Source organism: Talpa occidentalis, unplaced genomic scaffold (assembly GCF_014898055.3).
Source record: "Talpa occidentalis isolate TD23 unplaced genomic scaffold, MPIMG_talOcc4v2.1 talOcc4.14, whole genome shotgun sequence".
NCBI lineage: Eukaryota > Metazoa > Chordata > Mammalia > Eulipotyphla > Talpidae > Talpa > Talpa occidentalis.
Genome location: NW_023601433.1, coordinates 55,681,658 through 55,696,763, shown reverse-complemented (window position 1 = coordinate 55,696,763; position 15,106 = coordinate 55,681,658). Strand labels below are relative to the sequence as shown.

Here is a 15,106-nt window from a genome sequence, read left to right as displayed (position 1 = left end):
TGCCCATCGCTAAATGCCACATGACAGGAAATACAATCCAAGAGAAAGGAAACAGTCAAGTAACAAATCACAATGCCAATGGTGACTACATGAGAAAAGAGATCATAAAGGCCAGACCACAACTCCAAAGTTTGCACAAAAGAAATGGGCAGCCCAACTGGAAAATCAGGAAGACCCAGAAACAGCTTCATCCCGTAGTTTAATGTGTATATCCCTCCCCTCTAGACAGACTTTTGCTCTAGAAACTCATAGGAGCTGTAGAGAGATTCACATAGATGAAAAGGGGAGACACAGACCAAAATAAAAAGAAGGCGGGAGAGGTAGCACTGCATTTGGACCACTGAAGTAAACAATCATCTGGATTTCAAATATTCTGTTATTGTGCATCCATGTGTCCCACTTTTGTCTTAAAAATCAGGGAAACTGGGGCCTCACTTGTAGTTCAGGCGGTTGAGTGCCGAGCTGTGAAGCTATCCGCAGCCTCTGCAGCCCGGGTTAGATCCCAGCCGGCTGGGGAGAATCCCACATGGCGAAGCAGACCTGTCTTGCCCGCTGCTCCCCTCAGTGTATTTCGTTAAGTTTGCCTGTTCTGTTTCCCCCTCTGTCTCTGATGAATCCTCTCACCCTCCCGCGTATCTGGCCTGTACCCTGGTTCTTGCATAAATAAATCTTAAAAAAAAAAAATCAGGGAAACTGGATACATATGTCAAGAAAAGGTGGGGTTATATGTAATTAGGGTGCCGGGAGCATTAGCTGCAAAAAGTGTGAACCTACCAGGTGTCTCAACCTCCATTTGCACTCACTCCACCAGCAGCAGTCAGAATAATGCTTGTCATGTTCTAAAACTTTATTCAGTTTAAAGCACATATACACCTTCCTGGTTTTGAAACAGAACATTTTGGCAAAGCCTATATTGGATCTAGTTCTGTCCCCAATGACTATATATTTCAGGAAGTTAAACAAATTCAATCTGCTCATCAGTAAAATAGGCTTGTTTTCATGGGCACGTACCAGAAGACTATTTTCATTTTGTCTCCCTTAATTTATGTGCCCACAATGCGGGCACTAGCAGACATTCACTAAGTAGCATGGTCCTTTCTTCCAGTAGGAAAATCACTAACTTCTTTAGGCCTCAATTTCCATTCCTTGAATGCCTCACAAGGTTATTTGCAGATTAGACCATTAATGTAGTGTTCTGTAAACCAGAGTACAATACGGAATCTAAGCATAATTGCTTATAGGCCTGGCAAGTAGTAGCAACACACATTTTCTCTCTAAAGGAACTGAAAACACCACAAGGTTTAAATGACTAGCACCTAATACAATCAGGTAAAGAATTCAACACCTTACCAGTATCTTTCCCACCACTCCATACAGTTTGCTCAGCTCTCAATACCCTCCACGAGCTCAAGGCCTCCCCCTATCCCAGTAATTTTCTTAATATTCAGGTATAGGGGAGGAAGGGTGCCAAGTGGAAAAGACGTAAAGGGGACACAATAAAATGACTCGCCCAAGGTCAAAATTTAGAGCAGAAAAGGAAATCCTGCCTTGCGGGCAGCCGAGACCACATCCCCCGTGACTCCTACAATCACCGAGAAACCACGAGCGCCCCTCTCCTCCGGGCGCAGGATGCAGCGTGGGGGTGCCCCTCGGCCTCCCCCGGGCACGCCCCGCCGAGCCCCCGCAGGCAGGCCGCCCCCTCCACACTGGCGCTCAGCCGGGAGCCGGACCCCCCACCTCCCCCGCAGACCCGCTCGCTGACCCCGAGGCCGGCTCCCCACTCGGAACCCCAAAAGGCTAAGTGTCCACAGGCAGGGCCCCGCCCGCGCTCCCTGCCACGTCCGCGGCCTCACGCACTATGGCGCTCCAGACCAGCGCTCCAGCCGCCGCCGGCCCCGGGCGCCCGGCCTCCCCGTCCCGGCGTCCCCAGGGCAGCGACAGCCAGAACAGGCCCCGGACTTCCTCCGCCGGCTCCGCCCCTGCCACAGCCCAGGGAAGAGCCCGCCGCCGGACTGGACAGACTGCCCCCGCGGCCAATCGGAGCACGTGTGCGGCGGGGGCGCGAGGACGGACTGTTCGGGCGGCCAATGGGAGCGCGCGCCCGGAGGGGGCGCGGCCGCCGGGCCAGCCCCGCCCCGCCCGTGTTTCCGCTGGGGTCGGGAAGGCGAGTGGAAACTTTCCCAGAGTTCCTCCGAGCTCCCGGGGCCCGCGGCGGGGCGGGGGTGCCAGCGGCGGGGAGAGGGGGGCTGTGGGTGAGGGGCGCGCGGGCCCCACCCGCCTCCGAGGGCGCGCGGCCAGCCGCGGGGCGGGCTGCTCGGGAGCCTGCCTCCTCCCCCCCGGGCGCTCCCAGAAGGGGTGCGGGTTCCGCGGCAGCACCCCCACTGCCCACTGGTCCCCAAATGAAGCCAGTGTAGGCGGCAGGACGCCAGAGCCCCGGGGGTGCACGTTCCCAGCTGCCCACAAGGCGTCGCGTCCGCTTGGGGTCCAGCCCTACCCAGTTAGCAAGGGCGACCTCTGCGCGCGCCGGGCAGGGCAGTCGGGGAAGGGTCCCCCACGGGAAACCGAGGTCCCCGAGCTTCAGACCCCCCCCCCCACGGCGAGGAGGACAAGACTAGGAGCGCATGACCGCGCCCAGGGACCCGCGGCGGCTCTGCAGGCTGGTTCAGGAGGGCCGGCTGTGCGCCCTGCGGGAGGAGCTGCAGAGCTCGCGAGGCCCGGCGGGGAGTGGGCCGGCCGGGGACACCCTCCTGCACCTGGCCGCCCGCCACGGGCAGCGCGACGTCCTGGCCTACCTGGTTGAGGCCTGGGACATGGACATCGAGGCCAGCAATCGAGACTACAAGCGGCCTCTGCATGAGGCAGCCTCCATGGGCCACCGGGACTGCGTGCGGTACTTGCTGGGCCGCGGAGCCACGGTCGACTGCCTGAAGAAGGCCGACTGGTAGGTGGGGGGAGTTCAGAAAGAACCGCAGCTCTCTCCCTTTCCCTGCAAAGTGGTAGATGACCATGGACTTCGTCCGCTCCCACACCATAGCCTTTCTCAACGGATTCTCAAGATTAGGCTATTTGATTAGGCTCCTGCACCAGTCTTCTGATAGAGTAGATGGTCTGCGTTGTTCTTACCCCCGCGGAGGTAACAGTTGGGTCCACGCAGTTGCTTTCCTTTGTAAAGCAGAGACTAGTATAAAATATAACCAAACGGAACATAATCAAATAATAAATTGTCTACTATATGTAGTATGAACTCTTTATGGTTTATGACATAACCAGGTTCCAACCGGTGAGTGATTCCTGATCTGATGTAAACACAGCACACAACCATAAAGAGTTAAATAAACTGCATCTTTCCCCGTGGAGTTGGGGAGAAGGCCTGGTTATATTTTGAGGGTTGCACTTTGGCTGTGATTAAGCACTGCACTGACTTACTGGTGCTGCGGTAAATTGATTTTAAGACAGTTCAAAAGGTACATTACTTCATATACTCCTGAAAACAGTTTTGTGGATAAGGAAATAGCTTGGGAGCTGGGGAAACATTAAAAGGATAGGTTCATTTGATAATGTTTTGGGAGGTATAGACACAATAGCTATTTTTGTCCATTTCCACTTCTCTGCCTTTCTGAAATATCTTCCCTGCTCGATTCATTCCCTCATGTGAAACCCTTCCAAAAGATTCCAACTCTCATTTATCTGTTTCTTATTTGCTATTCATTACTACATTAAATATATGTGTGTATATATGTATGTAATTATAGTGTTGGTGATTAATGTCATGGCAATCTAGAAGACAGAACCTAGAGACTATGTAGATATAATAGACTCCTGCCAATTGCCACACACCAAATTCTAAGGCAAACAAGACTTGCTTCAGCTTTCCAGGATGTCAGCTCCCTCATTTTGCAAACAAGAAACTGGAAGTTTGTAGAAGTGAAATGACTTACACTGATCCTGGAGAAGATCAGAGCTTGGTATGAATATAGTTTATGCTCTGATAATTGTGGAGACAACTAAGTTCAGAAATTTATTATAATCACACATTTTGCAAACAAGAAACTGGAAGTTTGTAGAAGTGAAATGACTTACACTGATCCTGGAGAAGATCAGAGCTTGGTATGAATATAGTTTATGCTCTGATAATTGTGGAGACAACTAAGTTCAAATATTTATTATGATCACACTATTTCATTTGCTTCACCAATGAGCAGGGGCTCTTTATGAACAGGTGCTATGCTATGTCAAGTGCTCTTTTCAGACCCATTTTCTGATTGGAGATTATGCAGAAATTCATGAGTCTCTATGATTTTGATCAACTCTGTCCCAGTTCACTACCCTGCTAAATATAAACTATTTCAGAAGTAGCTTGGCCTCAGTATTCTCCTTTGCAGGCATGCTCTACATTACAATTATTTTCCCCCTTGTTATTTCTCTCAGGGTCCTCACAGCAGGCAGAGAAGTTGCCAGTGAAAGCTCTTTTCCTGCTTTCCAGATTCCCAATACCTCTAGGTTTTCCATCTCTGCCAAAGATTTGCATTTTTCTAAAAACCTAGCTGCACACTTCTAGTGTTTCAGCTACTCTTCCACCTGACAGCTTGTCTTGATTGGCCTTAGGACGCCTCTGATGATGGCTTGTGCCAAGAAGAATCTCGAGGTGATCCAGGACCTTGTAGACCATGGTGCCAATCCACTCCTGAGAAACAAGGATGGTTGGAACAGTTTCCACATTGCCAGCCGAGAAGGTGATCCTCTGGTCCTTCAATACTTGCTCACAACTTGCCCAGCTGCCTGGAAGACAGAGAGCAGAATTGGAAGAACACCTCTTCATACTGCAGGTATGACCTTCAGCTTTGTAGGGACACAAGCAGGATGTACAGCCTGCTTCATCTGCTAATGCAAAACAGCACCTAGACTGAGTCATCCATGGCAAAATGGAGGGTTTTGGAAAATAGGGGCAGGGAACAAGTAGCTTTGATGTACTTTGGCATACATTTAGTTTCTACAACTAATGTAATTTGGTACTTGAAGTACTCTTGTTTCTCGTATTAGTTCACTTTTCATGTTTATCCCCTCTCTGTCTTCTAACAAGTCATTGACCTGGGACAAGGAACTGTCTCTGAGCAATTTCCCTTATCACCAAATAATGATAAGGATATTCGTATTACGGGGGTGACACAGGGTGTAAGGAGCAGACATATGTGAATTGCTTAACACGGTGCTTGGCACAGTGGCACAGAACAACTGGCCACATTCTTGGTTATGTTTACTTTATTGTTACTGTTGTTATGATGATGGTGATAGTGATGATTAAAGGCAGGAGGGAGAAGTGATACATCCTTATAAGTGCTGATAATTAAATATCTGGGCTTGATTGTAATTTATCTTACCTAGTGATAATGTCAAATATAAATTTGGGAGATAGTGCTCATCAGTAGGAGTATATTCTTTGAATTATCCATTTGTAGATTATTTTATATTAGTAAAAAGCAAAATTGCTATGGTGTTAGATAAAAATAGATCTTAAGGAGCTCTGGATCAAGAAATATAGAAAATAATTATAGAAAATAAATATAGAAAATAATCTTTAACTTTCTAGGTAAGTGCAGTGAATTATAATACAGAATTTTTATTTTCTCTGAAAATTAATACCAGTGATATGGTACAGTTCAGGAAACCTGCAAAAGATAATACTATTAGCTATAGTGAGCAGTTAGGTACCAAAGAATCCTTTTTAAATCTTTATAAGTAGAACTTTCCTCTGCTTATGAAATGTTTGACTAGCTCCCCTACTCTTTTGGAGAAGCAATCAGCACCCAGTCATTCATACAAACTAAGGGAGAACAGAGAGTCGAAAGAAATTTTTTTATTATTATCTATGTTTGTTTTTAGTAGGAGAATTAAATTCCTGATTATTTTGTCATGGGATGCTATTAAAATGTTTTTGCATTTTCTGGGCAAAATCTGACACTATGGATTTGCAGCCCGAAAGTAAGGATTAAAAATTTGCAATGAGGGCCTCCCCAGTGGCGCAGCGCATTGGGCACCGTGCTGTGAAGCTATCCGCAGCCTCTGCGGTGTGGGTTCAATTCTGGCCGGTGAGGATCCCACAAGGTGCGGCAGACCTCTCCTATCTCACCTGCTGCTCCCCTCAGCAGTGTATTTTGGTCGTCTGCCTGTTCTGCTCCCCGCTCTGTCTCTGGTGGATCTTCTCACCCTCCGGCGCCTCTGGCCTGTACCCCAGCTCTTATATAAAAATAAATAAGTCTTTAAAAAAAAATTTTGCAATGACAATATTCATAAAGACAAGATAATCAGATGTTGGCTATGTGCCTGAAAAATGAAAACATTCTTTACCATTTATCCAGCTAAATTTTTATTATATTTCCAGAATAATAGCGGGATATGTAATTTAATTACTTCTTCCTGCAAGTCAAAGCTAAAAGGATGGGGCAGGGAGAGGAAAGAAACATTCAAAATAGACACTAAAAAGCTCTCATTCTCAACTCTCTTCTCCCAGCAATGCATGGCTGTTTAGAGGCAGTAAAGGTGCTTCTTCAGAGGTAAGAAAAAACAGCAAACTGAGGAAAATATTTGCTAATTATAATAAAGTTAATATTGATGCTACATACAATGCTCAGATTGTTCATAAAGAAACTAGACTACCAAAAGAGAAATAAGCGAAGGCTATAAGCAGATAACCCAAAGACTTACAAAACAAAAATAGCTAAGCAATGTGAAAAAAAATACATTTACATGTTCATTCAACAAATATTCATTCCGTGCTGAATATAAACTAGCGACTATACCAGGTGCAAGGGCTACAACAGAAAAGAGACCTCAAATGTTGTTTTCCCCCTCAGGATGCTAACAGAAAAGACACTGTACAATGTGAGAATAGCATTACAAGGAATTGGAGAGTCCCTGTGGGAATGTCTGACAGAAGCACCTCATTTGGCCTAGGAGTAAGGACTCAACCCCAGTGATATTTAAACTGTGACCTGAAGGTGGAAAAAGCACAATACATTGGAGAATCTGAAAAAATTCAGTATGTATAGGGAGAATGGTGTGAGATGAAACTGGGCAGGAAGGGCAGGTTTATAATGCTGGGCATATTTTACAACTCCAGCCATGTGAATGATTTTAGAGGTTTTTTTCTATGCATATAAGATGCCACTGAATATTCTTAAACTGTTTAAGTGGTTGGAAAATAGAAAATAATTTGGAGGAGTAGCAACAGCAGGTGCTGCAAAACCAATTGGGAAAGGTAATAGTAGGTGGACTAAAGCTGATTGTAGGGATGAAGAGAAAGATTTGGAGCTACTTAAGGAGTAGACTCAACAAATCTGTGGGAGATGGTGAAGGCGGGGTTGGGTTGACTTTTGGGTTTTTTAAGTAGCTGGCAGTGGTGCTGGTTTTTTTTACTAAGATGGAGAACACTCAAGGAGGAACAAGCTGGGGGGGGGGTGTAGAATACAATAATTTCACTTTTAGACATGTCGATTGCATATGCCAATGGTACATGCAAGCAAAGATGTCAAGCAGGTGAAGACACAGATCTAAATTTCAAAGAAGTATGGATTAAGATAGAAATGTGTACCTCATCAACATGGAAAGGATGATTGATTCCATAAGAGTAAAAGATATTACCTGAGGAAACAATGTATAGTAAGAAGAGAAGAAGGCTTAATGCAGTGCCTGAAAGCATTGTCTATATGTAGTAGGACTTGCCTCCTACAAATCAGAACATTCTTGATTGTCTTCAAATTTATAAATATACTTTCATTATTCACCCAACAAACATTTTTTGAGGATTTCCTATGTATCAGGTGCTAGGTGATAAGCAAAACAAACTTTTCTTTAACTACCTATAGTCTAGTATGGAAGCCAAGTATAGACAAATGTACAAATAGATATAAAATTATAAATTAAACTAATACTACCAAGGAAAAGTACAAAATAAGATGTTACTATAGATTAGGCACAGAAGATAGACCTCTTGAGATGACATTGAAGATTTTATTTGAAGGATGAGTTAGAGTTTGCCAAGTAAAGAATGAAGAAATAATGTTCTAAGCAGAGGGGATCAGCAAGTGCAAAGGTAGCAAAGGGCTGGGCAACTGGAGGAAAAGAAGGTAGGCCAGGAAAGAGTTGGGAGCTGAGGAAGATAGGACCATAAAATAGAACTCATAAAGAAAGTAGGAGCTGATAAATATAGGAGAATGAGTAAGGTAGAACCAAGAAGACAATAGGACTGGTAGAAGGCAGGGCCAAGATGGTAGGGTAGGTATTAAGCAGGACTGGCATATGGTAGGAATGGTAAAAGACAGGAGAGGAAGAAAGTCAGACAGGTAGAGGATTGGACCTAAAGTAGGTAGGACCAGAAGAATGTAGGTCAGGTAGAAGGTAGGTACAGGGTGGAAGGATTCTAGAGAATAGGTCTGAGAAGAAAGTAGTACTAGGAAGATGGTAGAACCCATAGAAAGTAGGAACAGAAGAATGTAGAAGATGATAAAGGTATAAATGGGAAGAGGTAGGACCAAAAAGAAAATAAAACCAAAAACAAGATTGGAGTAGGAAAATGTAGAGTGTATAAGGTAGGGCTTTTAGAAGGTAGGACCCACAAGATGTTAAGACCAGTAGAAGAACTGAAAGAATATAGGATCAGAAGAGGATAGAATGGAAGAGTATAGGATAAGTAGGGTGCTGGACCAGAAGGAGGTAGGATTAGAAGTGGGAGAGGAAAAAGGAAGTACCAGAAGAAGGTAGGACAGGGGAAATGTAGGATCAAAAACAAGGTGGAAACAGAAAAAGGTAGTATTCCTGGAAGGTAGGGCCAAGAAGATTAAAACAAGAAAAAATGATGACGATAGAAACATGAAGATGTAGGACAAGGAAGACAGGGACAAAAGGTGGAACAATAAAGAAGTTAGAACAGAAGGACTTGTAGAATTCAGCCCAGGTAGAAGATAAGGCCAGGAAAATGGTAGGCTGCAGTAAACACAGGGAGGAAGAAGCTGGCAAGAGGCAAGCAGGTGCAACATCCTGACCATTGGAGGTCTTCTTGAAGTCTGTGGGGGTGTGGAGAGGGAGAAAGTAAGAGTACTCCAGATTTTCATAGGATTTTGGAAGGCATGTCATTTACTGTAGGTGGTCGAGTCACTTGATTGAGTTTGAAGCAATGACTTTCTAAGTTCTGTTATTTTGGGTTTGGGATCTAGGTGCCATTACAAACCAGACTGCAGAGACAAGTGTGGTCTCACACCATTTATGGATGCAATTCAGTGTGGTCACATCACGATAGCCAGGCTGCTCCTCGAAACACAAAAGGTATAGAAATGGTTTGGTTCTACTCCTTTGGGTCTTCCTGTAAAATTTAGTCATAGAAAAAGTAGGAAAAATAGTTATTCAAATCCTGGGCTTAAACCCAGCTCTGCCACATCCCCCCTGTGGACCCTTTGACCTCAGTATTTCCATCTGTAAAATGGAGACAAACTGAATCACTATAATGCATTTTACAAAAGGAAAGCTAAAAATCAGCAAAAGATAAAAATCATAATACTGCCAATAGATGCAGAGAAATATTCAGTAACATTTATGATAAAAACTCTGAACAAGAGAAAAATAGAAGGACCTTAATATAATGCAGGTCATATTTTATAACTACAGCCAACAGAATACTTAATGGTGAGAAACTGAGAGCTCCCTCTTTTAAGATCAGTAACAAGACACTATTACACTGTTGGTGGAAATGTCAACTGATGCAACTATTTTGGAAAGTGATCTGGAATTACCTTAACAAATTACAAATGGAAAAAAAAAATTACAACTGGAAATAACCCATGACCCAGCAATCCCACTCCTGGGCATCTATCCAAAGAATGTAAAACTATGGACTCAAAAAACTGTTCTACAATGTTGCAGCACTGTTTACAATAGTTAGAGTATAGAAGCAGCCTAAATGCACATCAATCGAAGTTTAGATTAAGGTGTGGTATTCTACACTATGGAATGCTGTTCAGCAGTAAAGACAGACAAGGGCCTCCCTGGTGGCGCAGCAGGTTGAGCGCCGCTATGAAGCTGTCTGCAGCCTCTGCAGTGCAGGTTTGATTCCCGGCCGGCCAGGGAGAAATCCACATGGTGCAGCAGACCTCTCCTTTCTCGCCCGCTCCTCCCCTCAGCGGTGTCTTCAGTCCGTCTGCCTGTTTTGCTCCCTGCTCTGTCTCTGGTGAATTCTCTCACCCTCCCATGCCTCTGACTGTACCCCAGTTCTTGTATAAATAATCTTTAAAAAATAATAAAGACAGACAAAATATTTTCATTTACAGCAAAGTAGCAGTTTGAGCAAGTCGGAATGACAAATATTGGACATTATTAATACAGAGTGGGTGATTTGCCAAGGTAAAATACTTATAAAACTAGTGGCCATTAATAAACAAAGTGAGGTTTTAAGGTGAAAGGGAAGGGGGAGGGAGAAAGGATCAAAGGGGGGCCTCCCCGGTGGCGCAGCGGTTAAGCACTGGGTTGCAAAGCTGCCCGCAGCCTCTGCAGCACTGGTTCGATCACCAGCTGCTCCCTGGCCACCAGAGGAGGGTCCCACATGGCGTGCAGACCTCTCCTGCCGCCTGCTGCTCCCCTCAGCAGTGTACCTTGGTCCTTCTGCCTGCTCTGCTCCCCGCTCTGGCTCTGGTGAATTCTCTCACCCTCCCGTGCTTCTGGCTGTACCCAGTGCTTGTAGAAATAAATAAAAATAAATCTTGAAAAAAAAAAAGAAAGGATCAAAGGGGACATAAGGCATGGTCATGGGAAAATAAATAAAAATAAACGAAATAAAATGGTGACAAATTTCACCAAAAGGTTACTGTAATAATTAAATCATATGTATAAAGCAGTTAGCAAAGTTAACATTTACCAAGCTACTTTATAGTTTAATAATAACAACAAATTCCCTACTGACTATGCTTCTGACACTTTAGCCTAAATGGTTGACTATGAACCTTTTTTTTTGTTTTGCCAAAATCCTTGAAGGATCTGACAAAAACAGTATCATCTGCCCAAAAAACTGTTCATAGACAACAGAATTTTGCCAGAATGTCAAAAAAGAGCCATCGACCAGGGTTCTTCTGCTTATTTTGTTCTTTCTCCAATCTGTTAGGTTTGTGTTTCTGCTGAAGATTCCCTGGGGGCCCAGGCTATACACAGGGCAGCAGTCACTGGGCAGGATGAAGCCATCCGATTCTTGGTCTCTGAACTTGGCACTGACATAGATGTGAGAGCAAGAGCCACCCACTTCACAGCGCTTCATTATGCAGCTAAGGTCTGTTTCTTTTTGTAGCCGTGTCCCTGCTTCCCTGGGCTTGCCTTATTCTGTTGCTGCTTATTTCCTCCTTAGGGCTGTTTTCTTTAGCTCCATCTATAGAAGAAGCTGCCCATGATATACTCTTGAAATTTTCATGATTCTGTAGCCCTGTGTCCATTTAAATAGAAACCTGACTTTTCTTTTTCCTTTGTAAAAACTATAAAAAATACCTCTACTCCCTATTAATGCCTGAACTTTGTGTTCCTTCGCACCATTTTTTGTTTCCAGGAATAGTGTTGTTTGCAAAATTGCATGAAATTCCTAGCTTTCAATATTTATACTGAACTTCAGAAAGTTTTCCTTAACTGTAGCAAGAATGCATTTACTGGGCTCTTCAGTGTATAAAATATTTAAGACACACAAACAACTTTTCACAAGGATAATATCTGGTCATGTCCTGTCTTACATGCTATCTGCCTTTACTTGTTTTTCTAGTTGCAGGAATAAAGTTTTTCCTGAGCTCCGCTCTCCTGCCTACATTCTCCCTATGAGAAAGCAGGCATATAGATGAGGGTAGGTTAAGAAGATCATCAGTGGGCTTCCCCGGTGGCATAGCGGTTGAGCGCTTGCTTGCGAAGCTGCCTGCAGCCTCTGCAGCGCCGGTTCGATCCCCAGCCACGGGGCGAGGGTCCCGCAAGGTGTGCAGACCTCTCCTGCTGCCCGCTGCTCCCCTCAGCAGTGTGTTTCGTCAGTCTGCCTGTTCTGTTCCTTGCTCTGGTGAATTCTCTCACCTTCCTGGGCTTCTGACTGTGCCCAGTGCTTGTATAAATAAATAAATAAATCTTTAAAAAAAAAAAAAAAAAAAAAGATTGTCAGTAACCACAGGGATAAAAAAGCTGGTGGGTCCCTCCATATGAAGAGGGAACCTACAATCTTCATTTTGTCTCACCACATACTTATAGGCTAATGGGCTAGACAAGAAGAATATAAATTACTTCATAAATAGTAGTGCTAGCTGTGATAAGAACCCCATCCAAGAGAGGTTATAGTCTTCCTAGTTTATTTCGCCCTAAAGATTTTTGCTGAGTATGTTTGCTTTAGAGATTTGAGAACTATGTGTTCTGTATAAGTCACAAAACTATACTCCTTGTACTTACACCCAATTGTATTGGTTGATAGTTTGGCCTAAAAAGTTGATCATCTGTATTCTAGTAACTAAATGTCACCAACATCTTTACTTAAAAGTGATGTAAATACTGTCCTCCTTTAGATGTGAAAATTCAGTTTTAGCAGTTGAGTATTTTACAAAAAGTACCTAATATACATTTGAGTTTGTGTTTAAAGGCTGCTTTTATCCTCATCATCACAGTGATAACAAGTTTATTTGAACTCTCAGGAAGGACATATAAGCACAATCCAGACGCTCTTATCCTTGGGTGCTGACATCAGCTCTAAAGATGAAAAAAATAGATCAGGTATGACTTCATTTTGCATCTACCTAGTAAACTGAATGTAAATAATGCATGGACTTTTATATTAAAAGCATTGGTTTTAATATTATTTCTCTAGTAATTCAGCAACTTTTCCTTAAAATAACATCTCTGTTTGCAAAGCTCTATTATACTGTTACCACAGCAGCAATGATGCCTACTGCTCACTACTGCTGCTATTATTGCTGTTTTTATTATTTTAAACCATATGTTTCTTAATCTACAATGACACCAGCTATCACATAGATTCTTTATAGGTCCTATCTCTTTGGAATGTATTTAAAAACTATATTCACTATAATTTTTTAAGTTTAGGGATGAGAAAGGTATTTTCAGAGTTAATTATTTAGATTTGAATTTTGTGATAAACCCTCTGGTAACACTGTGTGTATGGCCCTCTTGCAAGGGTTTAGTGAATATTAGTGGTGCTTGAAAGACTCACAGATAATGGCATGGGGGGACAATCACAGACTTTCTTCACAAGGACCTCAGAGCAGTCCGGCTTGCCACACATCAGAAACCCTCATTACTGATCTTTAACTAGAATGGGAAATTTAGCAGTAGGTTTTTTTTTTTTTTTTTTTGGTCCTGTCATTTTTATTCATCGTGACATTTTCACTTAAATAAAGAATTCACAAAACTTTGAAATTTTCAAAGTTCTCTATACCTTTAAAGTCTCCTATTTCTCATCAGCTCATTTTGTTGCTTTAGACAAATCTCTTAAATCCTCTCCAACCGGTTTTGTTATCTTTAAAACATTTCCTCCCCAGTTCCATAGAAAGGAAAAATGTTTTGATCCCATATAGGCGGAGTCATAGGATAAATTGTGGACATATGATATCTGTAGAATTGAAAAAATCAGTCTTTTTATAAGCAGCAACCCACTCACCAGGTCATTATTGTTCTGGGAGGTCATGCGCTTAGTTCCTGTGGCTTCTGTTTCCAGCCCTGCATCTGGCCTGCACAGGGCAGCACAGGGCCTGTGTTGAGTTTCTTCTGCGGACCGGCCTGAAGGACTCTCCAGACAGTACAGGGACCTGGGCCCAGCAACTCACCCAGAGAGCAGACATTCTGCAGTGCTTCGCCCACTGTGAAAAGACACAAGGGTGTTTCTAAAAGAAGACAATAAGAGGGCTTCCTCTGGTGGCGCAGCGGTGGAGCTCTGGGCTGCTAAGCTGCCTGCAGCCTCTGCAGTGCCCGTTAGATCCCCAACCACGGCAAGGGTCCCACATGGCACGCAGACCTCTCCTGCAGCCCGCTGCTCCCCTCAGCAGTGTATTTCGGTCCATCTGACTGTTTTGTTTCCCGCTCTGACTCTGGTGAATTCTCTCACCCTCCCGTGCTTCTGACTGTACCCAGTGCTTGTATAAATAAATAAATCTTAAAAAAAAAAAGACAATAAGATGCATGGTCATTTATATCTTGCTTCTCATGTGATTACCGAGTCAGTGAAATCTGTCAGTAGCCACATTTCCCTTCTCTTGCCCCTGCCCTCTCCCCTTCAGTTGAGAATTCCCAGACAATTAGGAGACTGAGTTCTGAGCTGTGTGGCACATTCAGAGATGTACAGCACAATCAGAATCTTTCCATACCTCCATTTCACTTTTTTCTCCCATTAAAGTGAAATTAGAAATTACCTTTGGGTAATAAATACACCTAAAAATGTACCAAAGATGTTTTTTCAACTTTGCTATTACTTCAGTTGAAGAATGTGGTGTTTTGCTTTGTTTTATTTTTCTTAAACCCACATGCTGTTTTTTGTCCTCGCCCATCAGTCCACCTGAAGCCTGTGACTATTAGGGAATGAAACACTTGACATTGTAACTTAAAAAATACTGTAGCAACTAAAACAAATTGACAATCATGAGTCTTCAAGCATTTGGATTCTTTTCCTGTTTTTCATTTTATTCTTTTTTATAATTTCCCCTGACTTACAAAGAATGATTATTAGTCCAAGTTAATAAGTCAAAAAAAAATTGTGTATGAATCACAATCAAGAGTTGATCCCTTGGGCCTCCCCGGTGGCACAACAGTTGAGTGCTAGGCTCTGAAGCTGCCCACAGCCTCTGCAGCACCAGTTCGATCCCCAGCTGTGAGGGTCCCACATGGTGTGCAGACCTCTAATGCTATGCCCACTGCTCCCATCAGCAGTGTACTTCGTCAGTCTGCCTGTTCTGCTCCCCGCTCTCACTCTGGTGGATTCTCTCACCCTCCCGCACTTCTGACTGTACCCAGTGCTTGTATAAATAAATAAATCTTTAAAAAAAAAAAAGAAAAAGTGTTGATTCCCCCTATTCAGTGTAATCCAGTAAGAATTTATTAGACACCC

The 15,106-nt window shown here is 43.6% G+C and overlaps 2 protein-coding genes across 7 annotated transcripts in view; one reads left to right on the top strand and one right to left on the bottom strand.

Moving 5' to 3' along the window:
• The window catches only part of FBH1 (F-box DNA helicase 1), a 44,638-nt gene extending 41,742 nt beyond the window's left edge, over positions 1 to 2,896 (bottom strand). For 2 of the 6 annotated variants that reach the window (XM_037510562.2, XM_037510566.2), the window contains exon 1: positions 1,858 to 1,940. In XM_037510562.2, coding sequence (XP_037366459.1) covers position 1,858 — 1 coding nt within the window. In that variant the 5' untranslated portion in view covers positions 1,859 to 1,940. The other 4 variants (XM_037510565.2, XM_054695071.1, XM_054695066.1 and 1 more) reach the window with 4 other exon arrangements.
• On the top strand, positions 2,302 to 14,390 carry ANKRD16 (ankyrin repeat domain 16). The gene is made up of 7 exons (XM_037510567.2): positions 2,302 to 2,941; positions 4,606 to 4,826; positions 6,509 to 6,551; positions 9,210 to 9,318; positions 11,144 to 11,305; positions 12,684 to 12,762; positions 13,724 to 14,390. The coding sequence occupies exons 1-7, from the start codon at positions 2,622 to 2,624 to the stop codon at positions 13,891 to 13,893; spliced, it is 1,104 nt and encodes a 367-aa protein (XP_037366464.1). The 5' UTR covers positions 2,302 to 2,621; the 3' UTR covers positions 13,894 to 14,390.
• Positions 14,391 to 15,106: the final 716 nt, after the last annotated feature.